Source organism: Stigmatopora nigra, chromosome 15 (assembly GCF_051989575.1).
Source record: "Stigmatopora nigra isolate UIUO_SnigA chromosome 15, RoL_Snig_1.1, whole genome shotgun sequence".
Taxonomy (NCBI): domain Eukaryota; kingdom Metazoa; phylum Chordata; class Actinopteri; order Syngnathiformes; family Syngnathidae; genus Stigmatopora; species Stigmatopora nigra.
The window spans coordinates 11,425,891-11,443,736 of record NC_135522.1 but is presented as its reverse complement, the minus strand read 5'-3'; the positions used below and the strand labels follow the sequence as shown (position 1 = coordinate 11,443,736).

At 41.7% G+C, this 17,846-nt stretch overlaps 1 protein-coding gene across 2 annotated transcripts in view; it reads left to right on the top strand.

The window, feature by feature from the left end:
* Window positions 1-17,846, top strand: part of olfm2a (olfactomedin 2a) — a 62,285-nt gene that overhangs the window by 26,652 nt on the left and 17,787 nt on the right. The window contains exon 1 of one of the 2 annotated variants that reach the window (XM_077735256.1): window positions 5,329-5,643. The exons of the other annotated variant lie outside the window; for it this stretch is intronic. Coding sequence (XP_077591382.1) covers window positions 5,500-5,643 — 144 coding nt within the window. The 5' untranslated portion in view covers window positions 5,329-5,499. Of the gene's footprint in view, window positions 1-5,328; window positions 5,644-17,846 lie in introns of those variants that run through there. 2 annotated transcript variants of the gene reach the window in all.

Here is a 17,846-nt window from a genome sequence, read left to right as displayed (position 1 = left end):
CACTCATACCTAGGGGCAAATTAGAGTATCCAATCAGCTTACCGTGCATGCTTTTGGAAAGTGGGAGGAAACCGGAGTATCCGGAGGAAACCCACTCAGGCCCAGGGAGAACATGCAAACTCTACACAGGAGGACCGACCTGGACTTGAACCCAGGACCCCAGAGCTGTGAGGCCGACGTGCTAACCACTCACGACACCGGGCCACCCGGGCATATTATATTATATTATATCATATTAATTATATTACATTACATCACATTACATTACATTACATTACATTATATTACATCACATTACATTATATTACATCACATTACATCATCTCATAATATATGATGTCATAATATATTATATACATAATGTACTATAATATAATGTATGTTTTAATCTCATTTAAACTGGGTGGACTGTATTATTGTAATGTAATATAATAAAAACACTCAGAGATGGCAGGTAGTCCTTCGTTGAGCCACGTGAGGACACTGTTGCACCCTTGACTGCAAAGAAGCGTAACTGACATAGTTTGGCGAGGGGTTTGTGTTGTAGGGGTTTGGTACGTTGTCTCTCGTCATGTGATAGGCTCATTTCATTCACTCGATGTGACTGACGGAGGTTGGTGTCTACATAGGTGGTGGAACGATGAATAAGTCAACAGGGCAGAAGCCGGGAAGAGAGAACACCTGACACTTATATATGAGAGAGCCCTCCTTGTATCATTAGGCTTGCTGCTTGCTGTCAAAGAGTGACACTATTGACAGTTGTAGGGTGATATCTCATCATACAAGTAGGGACCATGTTACATAATAAATCAGGGGTCTCCAAACTGTAGTCAGCGGGCCATTTGGGACACATTCCACCACCAGTGGCAAAAGTCTCATCTCATTTTCTGAACTGCTTTATCCTCACAAGGGTTGCGGGGGGTGTTGGAGCCAATCCTAGAAGTCTCCAGGCCGGAGACGGGACACACCCTGAATCGGTGGACAGCCGATCGCATGGCACAACGCACACCCAGAAATAGGGGCAATTATCATGCATGTTTTTGGAATGTGGGAGGAAACCGGAGTACCCGGAGGAAACCCACGCTGAACACAGGTGGGTTGTGACCTAGATTGAGCTGTGAGGCCGACGCGCTAACCTCTCGCCTGACTTCGGTGCGGGCATGCATGGGCTCAAATCTCGCTGGTGGCCGTATGATTGGGGGTGCAGGTGGTCGTTTGTATCTCTGTGAGCCCTACGGCTGACTCGCGACCAGTCTTGTTTGTAGGCAGCCTGTCGCCCGAAGATAGCTGGCTTAGGCCCTAGCAACCCCCACAAACCTTTCGAGGCTGGGAGGTATGGAAGGTGAATGAATTAATGATCGTCCAGTGAAAAAAATGAATGAAGGAATTTCCAGTGTGCTAAGGGAAGCTTAGATAGTAATCTTATATCGAGAGTGTTAGGATTGGGTACGTATTGTTATTTCACAGTTTCTTCTGTGTCTGATTATGTTTGTTTCCCTAGTCTTGTTAAGTCCCTCCTGTCTTGCCGTTTCTGGCGCACAGCTGTGCGAAAGGGACGGCACGACACGAGGGACAAACAAGAGTAGGGAAACGAAAATCAGCAGACAGGGAGGAAACTTAAATAACAATATGAACCCATTTCTAACAAAGAAAAATCTCAACACTACGAGATTAATATCGAACTATTGACGAGATGAAAATTCAAATATGAAATCATAGATTGTACTATGACAAGATTCAAATCGTGATATAATAAGTGTGGAGTCATTTTATTGCTTATTTTTATGTAAAGTAAACTGGAAGCTCTTTGGTTTCGCAGGCTTCAACTTTAGTCAACATGAAATCAGTGTGAGCACAAAACGGCTCTTCTCTTAATGTCAGGTGGGTGAAGTAATATTGAGAGGGAAAAAAAGTCGTAACATTACAAGATTTATGTCATTTTTCAGGTTTTATGGTACATGAACCGAAAATGGTTTGGTTTCAGGGGAATAAACTTTTGTCGTCGTAAAGTCTCTGAGCACATGACTTTTGCGTAAAATTGGGAGAAAAAGTCAAAGATTAAAATAAGGTTTAAAACCGTTGCATTAATTATTTTTAGAACAACTTTATAATGTTAATATCGGTGACATAGTTTTAAATTAATACAAATAATAAATAATAAAAAAACAAAAAAACATTTAAAAATAAAAATCATAAGAAATATGAATAATAAATAAAAAATAAATAAATAAAAAATAATTTAAGAATATTTTCAGATAGTGGTGTGCCTTGAGATTTTTTCAATGCAAAAAGTTTGCTGCAGCTCAAAAAAGGTTGGGAAACATTGGTCTAGCGCCATCAGTGGTCATTCTCTGTGGCCTCACGGAACTCCTCCCATGCCCGGTTTTTGCCTCGGATATTATCAGACCCACGTGCTGCTTGCCCACCTGGTACCCGTCAGTGGCCTCCGGAGTCCTGTGGGTCCATTGTCTGCGATATTCGAGGGATTACTATACTCGGGTCAGGTACCAAAAGTACTTAAAAAACACCATTATCTGTTATAAACAAATCTTTCAAAACATAGGCTTTGTTCTTGATTTTTAAACCATGAGGACGGGCGAACTTTTTGATTAAAGCTGGCTTGACCATCAAGCATGCAGCAGCATTCCCACACATTGTTTCGTCTTTGGCCATGTAGTGCCGAGGAACTGTGGAGTGGACCCGGAAAGCAGGGAAGCAGGCAAGGATGATGGGAGGATTGCTCAAATGCAGTAGCGGTCTGTGCATTTTCTCGTAGCGCCTTCAACAAATCAAATCAATCCAACCCTCAAAAACTATTTTATGGCCATAAAACCTTGTGTGTGGTCGATTGGTCGCCAGTATTTTCGTTGCTGTCTTTTGGTGGCCGGTCTTTTGGCGACCGGTCTTTTGGCGACCGGTCTTTTGGCGACCGGTCTTTAGGTGACCGGTCTTTTGGCGACTGGTCTTTTGGCGACCGGTCTTTTGGCGACCGGTCTTTTGGCGACCGGTCTTTTGGCGACCGGTCTTTTGGCGATAGTTCTTTTGGCGACCGGTCTTTTGGCGACTGGTCTTTTGGCGACCGGTCTCTTGGCGACCAAAGGACCGGCGACCAAAAGACCGGCGACAAAACAAGGTAAAACAACACGGTCTAGACATCAATAAAAGCCAACAATGGTCATGGTTCACTAAGCCGTCTGTCCCATTAAGAAGCTACATCAAGAAGTTAACCGAACATGGGGTAAAATCCACTTCCTAGCAGCATTTAGTGATTAAATACAAACACCGGAGCTTTTCGGATATCAGAACTTGGCTCACATTTGAAATATTATTTAGGAATATAGCCATATTTTACTCACCAAAAATCCTTTTTACACACACAATATCCATCCTCCTTCTTTTATATCGCCATCGAAGCTAATGCTGAAAGTCGAACCTGTTCTGTCATATTTCTGGCAAAGTCCGTCTTGAAAATGGCTTGTGTAGCTAGCTCCAGATACAGTTTGGTAGGTCTGGCTAATCACTACCCAATCACAGTTGGTGAAAGCGATGACGTATCCCTACGCCTACGAGAAGGCAATGACATATCCCTACGCTTGCGACAAGGCATTGTGGTCTTGCCAACTCGAAATCCGATTGGTTTAAGCAACAGTCTTATCGACGCTTGTTTAATGCAGCAGAGCCTGCAGAACTGATTGTGAAGGCCTTGAGGCAGATTTCTGACACTGGTAACAGATAATGGCTGAAATGTGATTGGTTAAATGCTTCAATATGAAAACACACATCTGGAAGCAATGCAACCAGGGGAGAACGCAATGAAAGGAAGCTAACAGACAATTTGGAATTATTTAATAAGTATTGATGGACAAAATATAATAATATACAATTCAGATATTTCTTAGGCCAGCAAAGAAGGCCTTGATGGCCCTGACGGCCCGCTACTGCTCAAATGAAACTTTAATAACTTAGACTGGAGGCAAAGAAAGTAACAAAAGACTTGGCGTCGAATAACAAAATCAAACCTGACCCAGGAAAACACTGGGAAGCAAGTAACATGGAACAAGGAAATTTAGAAACCTGGTAAGGTAAACCAGACAATCCAACAATAACAAAATTATCAGTGGGGTTTAAATAGACAATACCGGAACTAATTTTCAATGATGCGCAGCTGGGCAATCGGAAAGGCAAGCCAGGAGTGAGAAACAAAGGTAAAAAGCGAAAATGCACACACAAAAATGAGATAATGAGATAATAACCCAAACCAAACCTAACAAACACAAAAATCACTTCACTAGTGCTGTCTGCTGTCCAATCTGCCAAGCAAGACGTTCCGCTATGGTCATAGGCATAAGTGCTCTGTTGTCGGACAAGATCAATTCCATTTGCCGTGCTGGGGCTGTCATTTCTAAAAAATATAAATAAATAATCCCCCTTCTTTGTTGCTCTCTGCCATCCAATTCGCCAAGCAATTTTTACTTTCAAATAAGCGTCAAAGGCGTCAGCCCAATGCCCGGACTTAAATGGAATCTGAACTTCCACATTACTCCGCCTCGGCATCCCAAACCGTATCAGTGCCCTGACTTCCGCCACTTTTCGCCGCCATTTTCAACTGTCTTGCCGTTTCAACCTTTTATATTCTTTTTTTTTAAATAGAAAAAAAATGCGAGGCAGTGAATTCGCGATAGGTGAGGTCGCGATATACAAGGGGCCACTGTACACTTTGATTTCCTTTTATGTACTGGTATGCTAGTTCACCCTCCCACTTCAAATGGATTTGACGTCTACTAGTGATAAGTTTATTTCAGTTCACAGCAGAAAAATGATTGCTTTGGTATGGTCATTTTCATCTTGGGAAGGGCAACAAGCACTGTTTTTTTTAATTAATTTTACGGCAGCGTACATAATAGGTGGACAGCTTGGTTCGGTTTTATTTCTCCATACCGATGAGGTCATTTTAGCATTTTATCAATATATGTGCAATGTTACTTGTCGACAACCAGTAATCTCTAATAAGATTCTCCTACTTCGATCCGACAAAGTCAGCGGTCGATGCTTTGTCAAATTACGAGGCACATTTGGGTGGGAGAAATGAGCTGCACACTTTGGTATTCACACCTCTAATATGGCTACACACATACACACATGCGTCAGGTTGTGTTTAATAAAAAGAACAGACAAATGTCAACGAAAGCGTAATAGGAAGGAGTGGATATGAGCTCTTTGGGAGGTGATGAGGCAGCCAATGTGCTGCTCTGAATCTGGAGGAGGCAAATGTGGGAGGCGGCAGAGGGCGGGAGTTTGAGGCGAGGGATGTCATTCCGAGAGGGAGGATTCCTGCGTGATGCTGCTCTCCTCTAACAGGTCTCAGCAAGCGGCGAGCCCCTTAAACACATCGGCTGGCTGATCCATTGCCGCTCGGACTGCACTCAACTAGGCTTTGGAAAAAAGCAGGGTCTAGGGAGGGCTGCAGGAACATCTGGGGCCCACCCACACGAGGCAAACATGAGTGTTCCTATGTTAAAGATCGGGGCGGTGCTCAGCACCATGGCCATGGTGACGAACTGGATGTCTCAGACTCTGCCGTCTCTGGTGGGACTCAACGGAACTGCCATCTCCAGAGGGGGCACCTCAGAGAGGATCGTTAGTGTGGGTACCACTTACTTTTTAGTGGGAGAAAGTAAGGGGATGAACTGATTTTTAAGTTGTGATCCTTTTGAGGGTCCATCATTTACCCAGAGGAGGGAGCATGTGAGAGATATGTTTTTACTAAATGATGCACGCTGTGTGAACGCTGATCGAGGCGAATGCAGTGGTTAATTAATTTTGTAAACCTGACGGCAATAGACAGTCGTTCATCTGCTGTCTTACTTTCTACATCAAATGGATTGTTATTTCACTCCCATTTTTGCACTAAAATGGCTTGGACATTCACAACCAATAAGTTAATTCAGATTCACAGCAAAATAATTAAAAGAGACACATGATTGGATTTCTGTCATTGTCAATGGCACTAAAAAGAAGTGAATGGGGAGTGATGCAGAAAAGCAGGTGCCAGCTATCAAAGAGTACTTCACAGAGGATGTGTCAAATGACAAAGCACAATTGATGAAATGCAACTAGTCCTCTTCAAACAGATTGTCAGAGATGGCTTGTGATTGAAGACTCCTCGTTTGGACTTGTGGATTTGTTTTTTTTTCCTCGCCAAGTAATTGTTGATGTGAAGTAGAAAAAAGCTAGTTATTATCATAGCATAAAAGTTTTCTTGAATTCAAACGACCAGAATTGGATCTGATTTAATTGAATCATTGGAACCGATATGAGTAAGTTTAAATCTGTGTTGAACAAGACTCTAACGCTGAAGTTGAATAAAATTCTCCTGGTTTGAGAGGGATTAATTGAAAAGTTAAATTGAATCAGCAGAACTGAAACAAAATGACGTTATATAAGAAAATTGAAATAAACTTTAACTCATTGACTCTCATTTACAAACATATACCAAGGATACATCTGAATGATGTCAGGCTCAATCAAATTGAATATAGATCATTCAAAAGGAATTAAGACCAAACAGACTACAAGTGTCTAATTAATTGAATTGTGTAATAAGGGATCCAAAAAGAAATGACGGGAACTACCCAAAAGAGCCAAATTCAAAGCAATGCCATATTTCTGGCCTTTGTGTCTTTTGAATCTTTCTCCCATTACCTTATGTACAATGCAAATCTGAGTTAAATAGTCTAACTTCAATATCTGACCCCCAAATTTTAACTCTTTTAGTGCTACTGACAATGACAAATGTCCTTTCACTTGTCTCTTTTTTCTATTTTTCTGCTGTGAATTTAAATTATCATTTCAGTAATGGACGTCCAATCCATTTGAAGTGGTAGGGTGTCTGGTTCATTTGCTGCCACCTTCCTAGTTGGCTCTTTTCATCCTTCTGCTTTGAGATTTTCATGAGTAGATTTCCATTCTATTTGAATCGATTTCACTTAAAATAGATTGCATGTCTATCATAGTCAATCACTTCTTTGCTTTCTTTTAAAAATATATTTTGCAAATTTGCTAATGCATTTATTTTTAGCTGAGCTATCATGAACACAAGCAGATAATATAGTGTGCTCATAACTAAATCCAACATGTAAGTACTTTATTGAAAGTTTTAAATATGTAGAGGCCTGGTGGAAGGGTGGTCACAGCATTGGCCTCACAAGTCTTGGGGTCGAGGGTTCGATTACACGGTGGTTTTCATTATGTGAAGTTTCCATGTTCTCCATGTTCTCTTTAGGCTTGTGTAGGTTTTCTCTTGTTACTCTGGTTTCTTCCCATGTCCCAAAAACATGCAGGGTAGGATGTTTGGACACTCTTAATTGCGTATGAGGTATGAATCTGAATGATTGGCTGCCCACCAGTTCAGAGGTTTTTTTTAATCAACTCCTAATTGATAGCAGAAGTTAAGCAATTGAACCAAAGGGACTGGATACAATGGGCCCTCCGATTGGTCACCAATTCAGGATGTCGCCTGCCTGGTGCTTATAGTTACCTGGTATAGGCTCCAGTGACTCTTGTGAGGATAAGCGGTTCAGAAAATGTATTAATGAATGAATGAATTAATTAATACATATAACAGACCAAAGTTTTTGCAATTGAATAGAACCTAAATTAAAGGAATTGGTCCAAATTGAAAATAAAATAAAACATTAGATCAAAATTGAATGAGCTGAAATATATCCTTGTCATCAGTGACAACATTTGGGGGCTTTGCTAATTTATGACCCATTCAATTGCACAAACAATAACTTTGCACCTGTGCTGATGGACGATGCGAAACGATGAATAAGCAAGCCCATTAAGCTAAATGAATTAATTTGCCATTTTCGGATTTCCTGTAATGAGCAATGCCTTCACCTTCATCCTGAACACATTGTAAAACAGCCCCTTCCCTGATACCGCAAATGCAGCATTGTGTTTAAATGATGGAAAGAAATTGAACGTCTTGAGAGATTCGAGCCCATCTGGATATGAAGTATATCTGCTAATGTGTTTATCTGTGCCAAAGAGAGTCTATTTTTGTTGGTTTAAATACGTAGTGTCAGTAAGTCTGTCTAAAAGGCAAGCAAGAGCCATCTATTTTATGACTACTTTTAATCAAAAGTGCAGACATAAGGTTAAAGAATTGAAAAGCCCACCTTAAATTATTTTAATGCTTTAACTGATTTCATTCCAAATCATTTTCATTGCATATCACACGCTCATTGGTTGCTCATTCAGTGCCATCTCCCCACTTCAAATAGACTGGACATATATTCTATTTATGAACTAATTTAAATTCGGAGAAGGATGGAATAAAAGCTACATGATTGGACGTCTATCACCGTCAATTGCACTGAACAAGTTAACTTGAATGTGGTTCAGCAGGCTATTTGCAATAAAATGTCAATATAAATGTGGTCAGAATGTGAGTAGGGTTTGAATTATTTACATCACTAAACTATAGCAATCCTGCCCAACATCCACACTCCCTTTCAAGGGCCTTTTTATTCTGTCCATTTCACTTATCTCACTCACATTTGAGAGCAAGATAAAATATGTTGCCAATGAGCACTGAATTCATGGCTTCATCTAAATTTAATTTCTAGAATATAGGTGGCATCAAATTATACATTTTGGAAAGCGACTTTATTTCAGCTATTGTGCCTTCCATCAAAGTTTGATCAAAACTGAGAGGCTGCTTTGAAGTCGCCTATGATGGATATCATATGATGGAAAATAATTTTCCTCTCATAAAGATTAAAAGTCAAAGGTAAACGCCTCATTCACATTACATCATGATTAACGAGACATTTCCCGGCCCCGACCGGACCGTCATGACTCACAGGCGTGTTTGGTGCTCTTATCAAAGGCGATGTAGCGACACTCTTGTGACACACGGGTGCCAGCTAACAAGCCGCTGGCACCAGCGTGCCTTCTGCTTGCCCTGTACAACCCGTGCCCTACATTCGCTTGAGTTCAGCGTCTGGCCCGCTCCCTTTCAATACTCCCTCTTTCAAACAAACTACTCAGGAGAAGAGAGATGAACTGCTTGAAGCTGGCATGTGACCTCATCATTCCTTTTGCACATCTGGAAAGCAAAAGCATGGTTCTTTAATGAGTTTGACTAAACCTGAATCTCTTAACGTGGAAATGATGATTAATAGAGGCTCAGTCATGAAGCTGTGTTGTGAATCGAAACAAATGTATCCCTAGTAGATCAATTTGAAGTGGAAGGAATGGCAGCAACAATGGCAGCCAACGAGTTAAGGTTGCAGTCATTCTTAGATTTTTGAATTATTTTGAAATCTTGTTGTTGTGAAATGGCAACCCGCCAAAGCTCACAAATGTAATGTCTATTAACCAAAAAGAGCAAGCCAAAAAAACACAAACGCATGTAGCGATAGGAGATAACAAAAACAGTGACCTAGTCAACAAGTACAACTGAGTGGCAAAGTAGAAATACGACAGCACAAGCGAGTCGGCGAATAAACTAACGCTTTCAAAATACCAAAACACAAAAATACAAACATCAAAAACCTCAGCGAAGTCCCAGCAAAGTGTTGGGCAAGCAAGTCAGTAGGCAAGGCAAACAATACTCCTACAATAAACCGGTGTTAGCCAGTGTTCTTAAATAACGGAAACACTAATCTGCAACTGGTGTGGTGGGACCACCCTGCCTTGTTGGCTTAATCAGCTACTGAAAGGCAAAATAACATCATCGAAGGCAACAGGAACATGACAGTTGTCGTCCAATCAGCCTTCTGTTATGAAGTTAAATGAGTTTGCCGCACCCCCAACAAGTCATGGCGGCCACATGTCTTGGACACTCTGGTAAAGAGAGAGGCGGAGCTGTCAATCGACCCCCATCTGGTAGTGAGTTGGCTCCAATGGTGGGGACGGATGCCCGTGCGGCCCGGGAGACCCAAACGTTTTGTGAAGGTCTGCTCGGAATGCCTGGCAGAGTCCCCTGTCAGAAGGAGTTTCAATTCCAACCTCCGACCGAGTTTCTCCCATGTCCGGGAAGAAGCAGAGGACATTGAGTCCGCGCTTCCAAAGGCAAGGCTCTCTATTTACCGGTCGATTTACGTTCCCACCCTCATCTATGGTCAAGAGCTGTCGGTCGTGAACGAAAGAACGTGATCCCTGATGCGAGCTGCTGAAATAAGTTGAGAAGTTTGGTCATCTGGGAGTGGCTCGGAGTAGAACCGCTGCTCCTCCGTATTAAGAGTAGCTAGGTGAGTAGGCTCGGGCATCTGATCGGGATGCCCCCTCGGGAGGTGTTCCGGGCACGTCCCACAGGGAGGAAGCCACTGGGCCAACCTCGAACACGCTGGAGAGACTATGTGTCCCGGCTGGTCTGGAAATTACTTGGGATACTCCTGGAAGAGCTGGGTGAAGGGTGTGTATGTGTGTGGGTGGGGAGGGGGGGGGTGTTTCCCTGTTGAGGCTGCTGCCCCCACGACCTGACTTCAGATAAAGTGGGAGAAGAAAAGATTAGATGAGATGATAGTTTGCCACAGTAAAAGTACAATTCATTTCTCCCACTCATCTCATTTTCTGAACCGCTTTATCCTCATTAGGGTCGGGGGACTTGCTGTCCGAGGAATCCGGAGTGGGGGGCGGGCCCGTTGAAAACATGCAAACTCCACACACTTGTACAAGATCTGGATTTGAACCCTGGAATACAGAGCCGTGAGGCTGACGTGCTAATCACTCGCCCCACCGGGCTGCCCTCATTGAAATTTTATTATATACTACAAGAGGGTGACCCGGCAACTAAGTGGTTAGGGCGTTGGCCTCAACAAAGGGGGAAATGGGTTCTAATCCAGGTTGGTCCACCTTTGTGTAGTTTTCATGTTCTCCTCGGGTCTGCATGGGTTTTGTCCAGGTACTCCGATTTCCTCCCACATTCCAAAGGCATGCATGGTAAGCTGATTGGACACTCAAAATTGCCTGTAGGTATAAGTTTGAGCGTGAATGATTTGTTGTCTCCTAATGCCCAGCGATTGGCTGGCCACCAATTCAGGGTGTCCCCTGCCCCCGGCTCGAAGACAGCTGGGTTAGGCTCCAGCACAGTTTCAGTTTCAACATTGCTGGGCATTATTTTGAAAAAAAGAGAAAAAAAACTTTCTCAAATTTTCCCAAAACTACCAAGTGACCCAAACAATAGTTTTGGGTCAATTTGAGAAAGTTTTTTTTTGAAACTGAACTTTGTATTTATGTTGTGGGAAGCATTTTCTTGATTATTGATATCGAGTTAGACATTTTAGTATCATGAAAACAGTATACTCTTAAATATTGTGGAACTATACTTATTTCAATGTGGTATCCTCCAAATAACTACTGAATGTTCTCTGATAGTTTATCTGGTATTTGATACCCCATTCATTGCACCTTTTCAACATCAACGCCAATAGCCATCTTTTCCGCCACAAACAACTGACCAATCGCCAAGTGCTCGTCAGAGTGGTAGCCATCCCAGGACACTGATTTGGCAACTATTATTTTTTGGCATCATTCATCCTACTAAGAGTTGGCCAACTGCGCTCTGACAGTGCACATGACACATCTGTGCACCCCCACAAATGAGCGCCAGATGGAAAGCTGGTTCCGTGGTAAAAGTGTTGTAGTGAGAAAGTAAAATGCATGTAGCACTGTTGAGCTCAGCTTCAAGTGTGTTGAGTTAGAGATCTTCGTAGACTTTAAAAAACAAATTAGATAAACCCCGCCTGTCAACCTTGACCAATCACTCCCTTAATTAATGATTGCAATCCCCCTTATTAAGTGATAATAAATGATACGAGGCCAACGCAGCACATATTTACCACTCACAAAGGGGGCACTTAAAAGTCGAACATTTTCCTCAAACTGAACGGGTGCCCAATCAGCCTTTTGCATTAAATTCAAGATTCTGTAGCTGTCGCTGTATTACCCAGACCGTAACCGGACATTTCGTTGACAAAATGTCCGGGTACCACGCTGACAGCTAGACTGTCTGGGTACATTGCTTGCTGACGCACTATATTTGCATAGTCAAAAGGGCGGAAGTGACTGACGACCGTGTGCATATATAAATATTAATAATAATAATAATAATAATAACAGCGTCCCTCGGCGAAACGTGTTTTGGCGAATCGTGCGAGTACTGCCAGTGCACACAGAGAGACAGACAACCACTCACTCATTCTGCCATCGAGTATGAATCAAACCCAGACTGTCCGCACCAAAGTCAGCCAAAAGAACCACTGCACCATCGGGTGGCAAAATGGTAACCGTAAATTTAAAATAAAAGGGTCCTAACGATTACCTTTGAAACCATTATTATACAGAACATAATTACTCGCAATTAATCTTCCGCAATTACTGTTAGTAACCATTTCTCAACCCTAAAATATGAGAAATGGATGCAGCATTTTAGTTTTCCTCAATAATAGACAAAAGGTAAAACAAAAAGCAGCCTACAAAGAGATGATCTCATTTCTTGAAAAAAAATGTATTTAGGTTAGTTCACGCTCGTTTAAAGATGGCACCTCCATGGCGCTTTATCACTAAGGTGTCCCGATTCTATCTAGATTCACACAAACTCAGCTTGACGCTTCACACGAGCGTTCCCAAAACATATGCTTTTCTCTTTCACGGGCAGATGCGATGGCGAGTTCAGCCGACAATGTCGCAGGCCTCCTCGCTTGGCTTGCATCGCCTGCTGCTGGTTCTAAATTCTAATAGACTTCCCGTCATGCTCGTAAAAGTAGGGAGCAGCAGATTTATGATCTCATTTAGCCCAGCCTGTACAGTAGCCAGCTCCGGGGTCTCTCTAATGAAACGCCAGGGGAAGTTCTTTTTCTTGACAGCGATACCTGCTGCTCAAACGCCTAATTGGATAATCCCATTGAACTCTGTTAATCATTAAGGGCCTCACAGCTTCACCGCGCCTCAGGTAATTGCAGGAGTTGATTAGTTAGTTGCCTCATGTTTGCTGCTGCACTGCTGTTTCTACACTCCATTCATTTTAGATGCCCCTGTGAAAAGTTGGTCCATCTGTGAAGTTGCTCCTTGTGTGGCAGTGATGAACCATTTTTAAAAGATTTCTATCTTGATCAATGGGGTTTAGTGATTTTTTTGTTTTTTTGCTTTTTTCTGTTTAGGTTTGACATAAGGGGATATCATCTTTTTCTGGAGGCTAAAAGCCTTTCAGGGTGAGGTTAATGTTGTTGTTGGTGGTGGTGTACGTATACACTTTTTATCTATTTTACCTTTATTTGCAGAGGGGTTAAGGATGTATAGAAATGTTTACTACTTCTTGTTGCCTCTCAGTTAGGAGTTAACCAGTAAATGGCATACGTTGAAAAGAGCCACATGATCGGACGTCTAGGATCATCAATTGCACTGACAGAGCTAAATAATATATTCTTCTCTCTAAAACTCTTACAATGAGTTTATCACGAGTAGACATCCAATCCATAGAATTGGGAGAGATGTGGGACTATACGTTAATTCGGTCATTCATTCGCCGCCACCTTCCCACTTCCAATGAATTGGACATCTTTTGTCATTTATAGTACTAATTAATATTTCTCTCATCTCATTTTATGAACTGCCTTATCCTCATTAGAGTCGTGGGGGTGCTGGAGCCAATCCCAGCTGACTGAATCAGTGGCCAGCCGATCGCAGGGCACAAGGAGATAGACAACCATCCCAACTCACACCCATACCTCAAGGCAATTTAGAGTGTCCAATCAGCCTACTATGGATTTTTTTGCGGGTGTGTGGGAGGAAACCGCAAACAACACAAGACCTGGATTCGAAACTAGGATCCTAGAACTGTGAAGCTGACACGCTAACAACTCATCCATCGGGTCACCCACAAACAGACATTTGAGGCCTCACACGTATAAGACATCTGGCTTCACCTAGCAATCACAAATGCGTATTAAGATCGAGCCCCAAGCGTAGCACACTGGATAAGATATAGGAAACAAGATAATTGATATTCAGACAATTACTACAAATATATATTCACAAAATTCTAACTGCAAAGCAAGCCCCAAGTTGCTGCCGGCAATAGAGTCAGCTGGCCAAATTACCCACCACAGTTGGAGAGTGTTTTGAAGTACTTCTGTGAGTTAGTGTCAATCTCTCAAAGAGTTACTTGTATTTCATTGGTTTATGTCAGGAGTTTTGATGGCATGGGAGAGAAAACGATCCCGCTGCTGTGAAAAGTGTCAAAACTAAAATAGTTAATAAATGGACTAATGCCATAGATCTCTGTTCTATAGACCAAGTGTTTGGGAACCTTTTTGACAGAGAGCGCCATGAAGAATTCACATTTTATGATGTTATTTCTTGAGAGTCATTCTCAGAATTGAAAAGTAAAAATATTAGAAAATGTTTTTTTTGTTGTCATTTCACCACTTTTAAAGTACAAAAAGTCTTATTTTGACAACATTGTTATGCTGTTGCCAATCAATCAGTATCAATGAGATTATGCATGCGGAAGAGTAATGAAAAACAAAATTATGATTAAAGTGGTGATAGAGGTAGGTCAACACCAGTGTCGCTACTATTGGTGCGTTCGGGACTCAGTTCTCTCACCAGTGATTTGCATATTTTACCTCTCAGGTTAGCGGAGAGCAATATGCACCCATGGAAAGAGCCATATATGGCTCCCGAGCCATATGTTCCCTACCTCTGCTATAGACATCTATAACTTGATAATTGTCTCAATCCTCTTATTGATCATAATAATAGCATTTAATTTCATTAATTAATTTCCTGAACCGCTATATCCTCACTAGGGTCGTAGGCATGCTGGAGGCTATCCCAGCCGATTGTATGGCATAAGCAGACGGACAACCATTCACACTCACACCAATTGCTAGGAACAAGTTAGAGTCTCCAATCAGCCTACGATGCATGTCTTTGGAATGTAGAAAGAAACCGGAGTACCCGGAGAAAACCCACCCAGGCATGGAGAGAACATGAAAACTCCGCACAGGTGGACCGGCCTGGATTTGAACCCAGGTCCCACACTCTGTGGAACCCAGAGCTGCATTTATTTAAAATTACTTCATAATTGTTCTTTATTTTACTTTCGGGTTAAAAATATTCTCTTCTTTTATTAATTTATAAATAGTTTTTTTTCATTTAAAAAAAGGGGTAAACATTATTATTCCGTTTTCATCATTTTATTAATGATTTAATGTATTTTTTCCATTTAAAAAAGTAATAACCTGTAACATTTTGGTTTTAATATATTTTTAAGTTTGATTAAAATGTAAACTGAAATAGAAACAAAACACAACTCTGTTTTCATTTTTTTTAATTAATGAAAGTTACTAAAATGAAGAAAAATATTTTGAGGATACAGAAACTGTATTAAAAATTATTTTGGCACAAAACATGATGTCAGTGCACATGATTTACTTGTGCAGGCCACACAAAATGAAGGAGTGGCCCAGACCGCCAGTTTGGCTCAAGTGTATCCATATATAAAAGCACAATCATCTCTGTCTTGCTCTCTAAACGCTCTTTCTAAACTGGCAAGGGGAGTTAGCGGCAAAAAGAAATTGGAACAAATCCAAATGCATTCTTAATTTCATCTTGGCATTCATAAAATATTTATGCACTGGAGAAATGTTGCTGAGAAGTTTTTCTCATGCATTCATCTTATATACCACTTATCCTCGTGAGGGTTGCGGGCTTACTGGAGCCTATCCTAGCCGACTTTTGGGCGAAAGGCAGAGTACATCCTAGAGTAGTTGTCAGTTAGTTGTAGGGGACACTGAGAGACAAATAACCAATTCGCATTCACAATCACAGTACCAACGTGGGAATATAGCCTTTGCCTTCCCACACCAAAGTCAGAAGAGTTAACCTCTACACAATCAGGCTGGCTGTGCTGAAAAGCCTATGGAAAAAATTAAAAAGACGAGGAAGCGCAGTCTGACGTAGTTAATGGAGATGGGAGCGTCACAGCAAAAAGAATGCCCTCCGATACTGCACAGATAAATCTTCGAAACATCGATTCTCATCACGCGATACAGTCAAAACAAAGGACGTGCCTGGCTTTCTGCACCTAGCTTGTCAGGGCACGTGTTGAAATCAAAGGCCATATTTTCTCAACTTCACTTGTAAAGTCACACCCACTCATATCTGCGGCAATGCAACGAAGCCTTGCTGATTTCCGAACAAATGCTCACGGAGGAGAACTTTGTCGCATATAAAAAGCCATGCATTATTAAAAAGGCCTTGGTGAGAGTGAAGGGAGTTAGTTGAAATATATAAATGCTCATAGAAGCACAGACCAGTAAAATCATCGCTCCATTGGAACAAAAATTGCTGTTTTTAAAGCAGATTTCATATCTCAATTCTGGCATTGAAAGATAAGGAGTCGCTTTAAAAGTGCAGTCACAACCACTCGTAAAGAGTGGAGCGTAAACATGAATGGAACGTGCTACTCGCGGGCCATCATCAGTGAAGTCTAAAAGGAGATCTAACCAAATGTAGAATTGTAAACTTGATTTTAGCCAAGATCCATTTAAATTTTTAACCCAAACGCTTGGTGAGTCACTAAAATAAAGAAATGTACCTCAAGCCACATTTGCTTTCTGAGATGACACCCTTCAACTTCCCTTTAGGGTCACGGGAGGTGCTGGAGCCTGTCTCACCTGACTTTGGGCTAGAGGCGGGGGATACCCTGAATCGGTGGCCAGCCGATTGCAGGGTACATGGAGACGTACAACCGTGCACACTCAGACCCATAGCTAGGGTCAATTTAGACTGTCCAACCAGCCTACCATGCATGTTTTTGGAATATGGAGGAAACCGTATTACCCAGAGGAAACCCACGCAAACCCAGGGAGAACAGGCAAACTCCACACGGGTGGTCTCACCTTGATTTAAACCCAGGACCCCAGAGCTGTGAGGCCAACATGACAGAAGTTTACCACAGATTACAACACTCTCGTTCCCAAAAATTTCCATTCAATCGTAATCCTTGGGTTGTGTATATCTAATCCAACAGAATAACTCCTGTCCCAGTCAAATTTATGCCCAATACTTTTTTTAAATATTTTTTTTTTTACTTGATGTATCGATCCATACATCTTAAAGAACCCCCATCACATTGGTTACTTTACTGGATTAGATAGATTGTACTTGTACAACCCATGGTCTTGATGGCAATTAATAGTACACATCTTTTAGCATTTATCTGAATATTTTCCCTCTCAGGATTGTATTAAACAACTTTGTGATAACTCTACAGCTATTGCTGCTAGACTCTTTCTCACTTCCACAGATAAATTTGTTATATTACAAAAATAATCACTTGAGAACTTGATGGTGCCTAATATTTCAAAGTAAAAGAGGTGTAATACAGCAATGGGTTGGAAAATAGACACGGCAATATGTTTGGAAGCGGGCGGGAAATGGAGCTGTCCACCGGTCAATAACGCTTCCCCGTTAGCAGCCGGCGAGGGGTTGAGCTGAAAGGATGGATGTCTCTCTTGGGCTAATCCAATCAGATGTAGTGCTGAGTGCTCGCAACCACCAGTCAAGCCTTTCATTCACATTTCCATTTACTCTCAGCAGACAATGCCAAAATGTAATGAGAGGAGGATTGAGCCATTTTGGAGATGAAATTAAAGAGCCATCAACATAAGTGCATACAGGAAGCAGCATATAAAATCGCCCACTTCTCTCCAAGTGAGGCACTCATGTTGTCCTCTTTGGATCACAGAGAGTTTCTTTTTGACCATGGAACTCAGAGGGTCTTTCATTGGATTTTTTTTTAAAATGGATTACTACATATATACAGT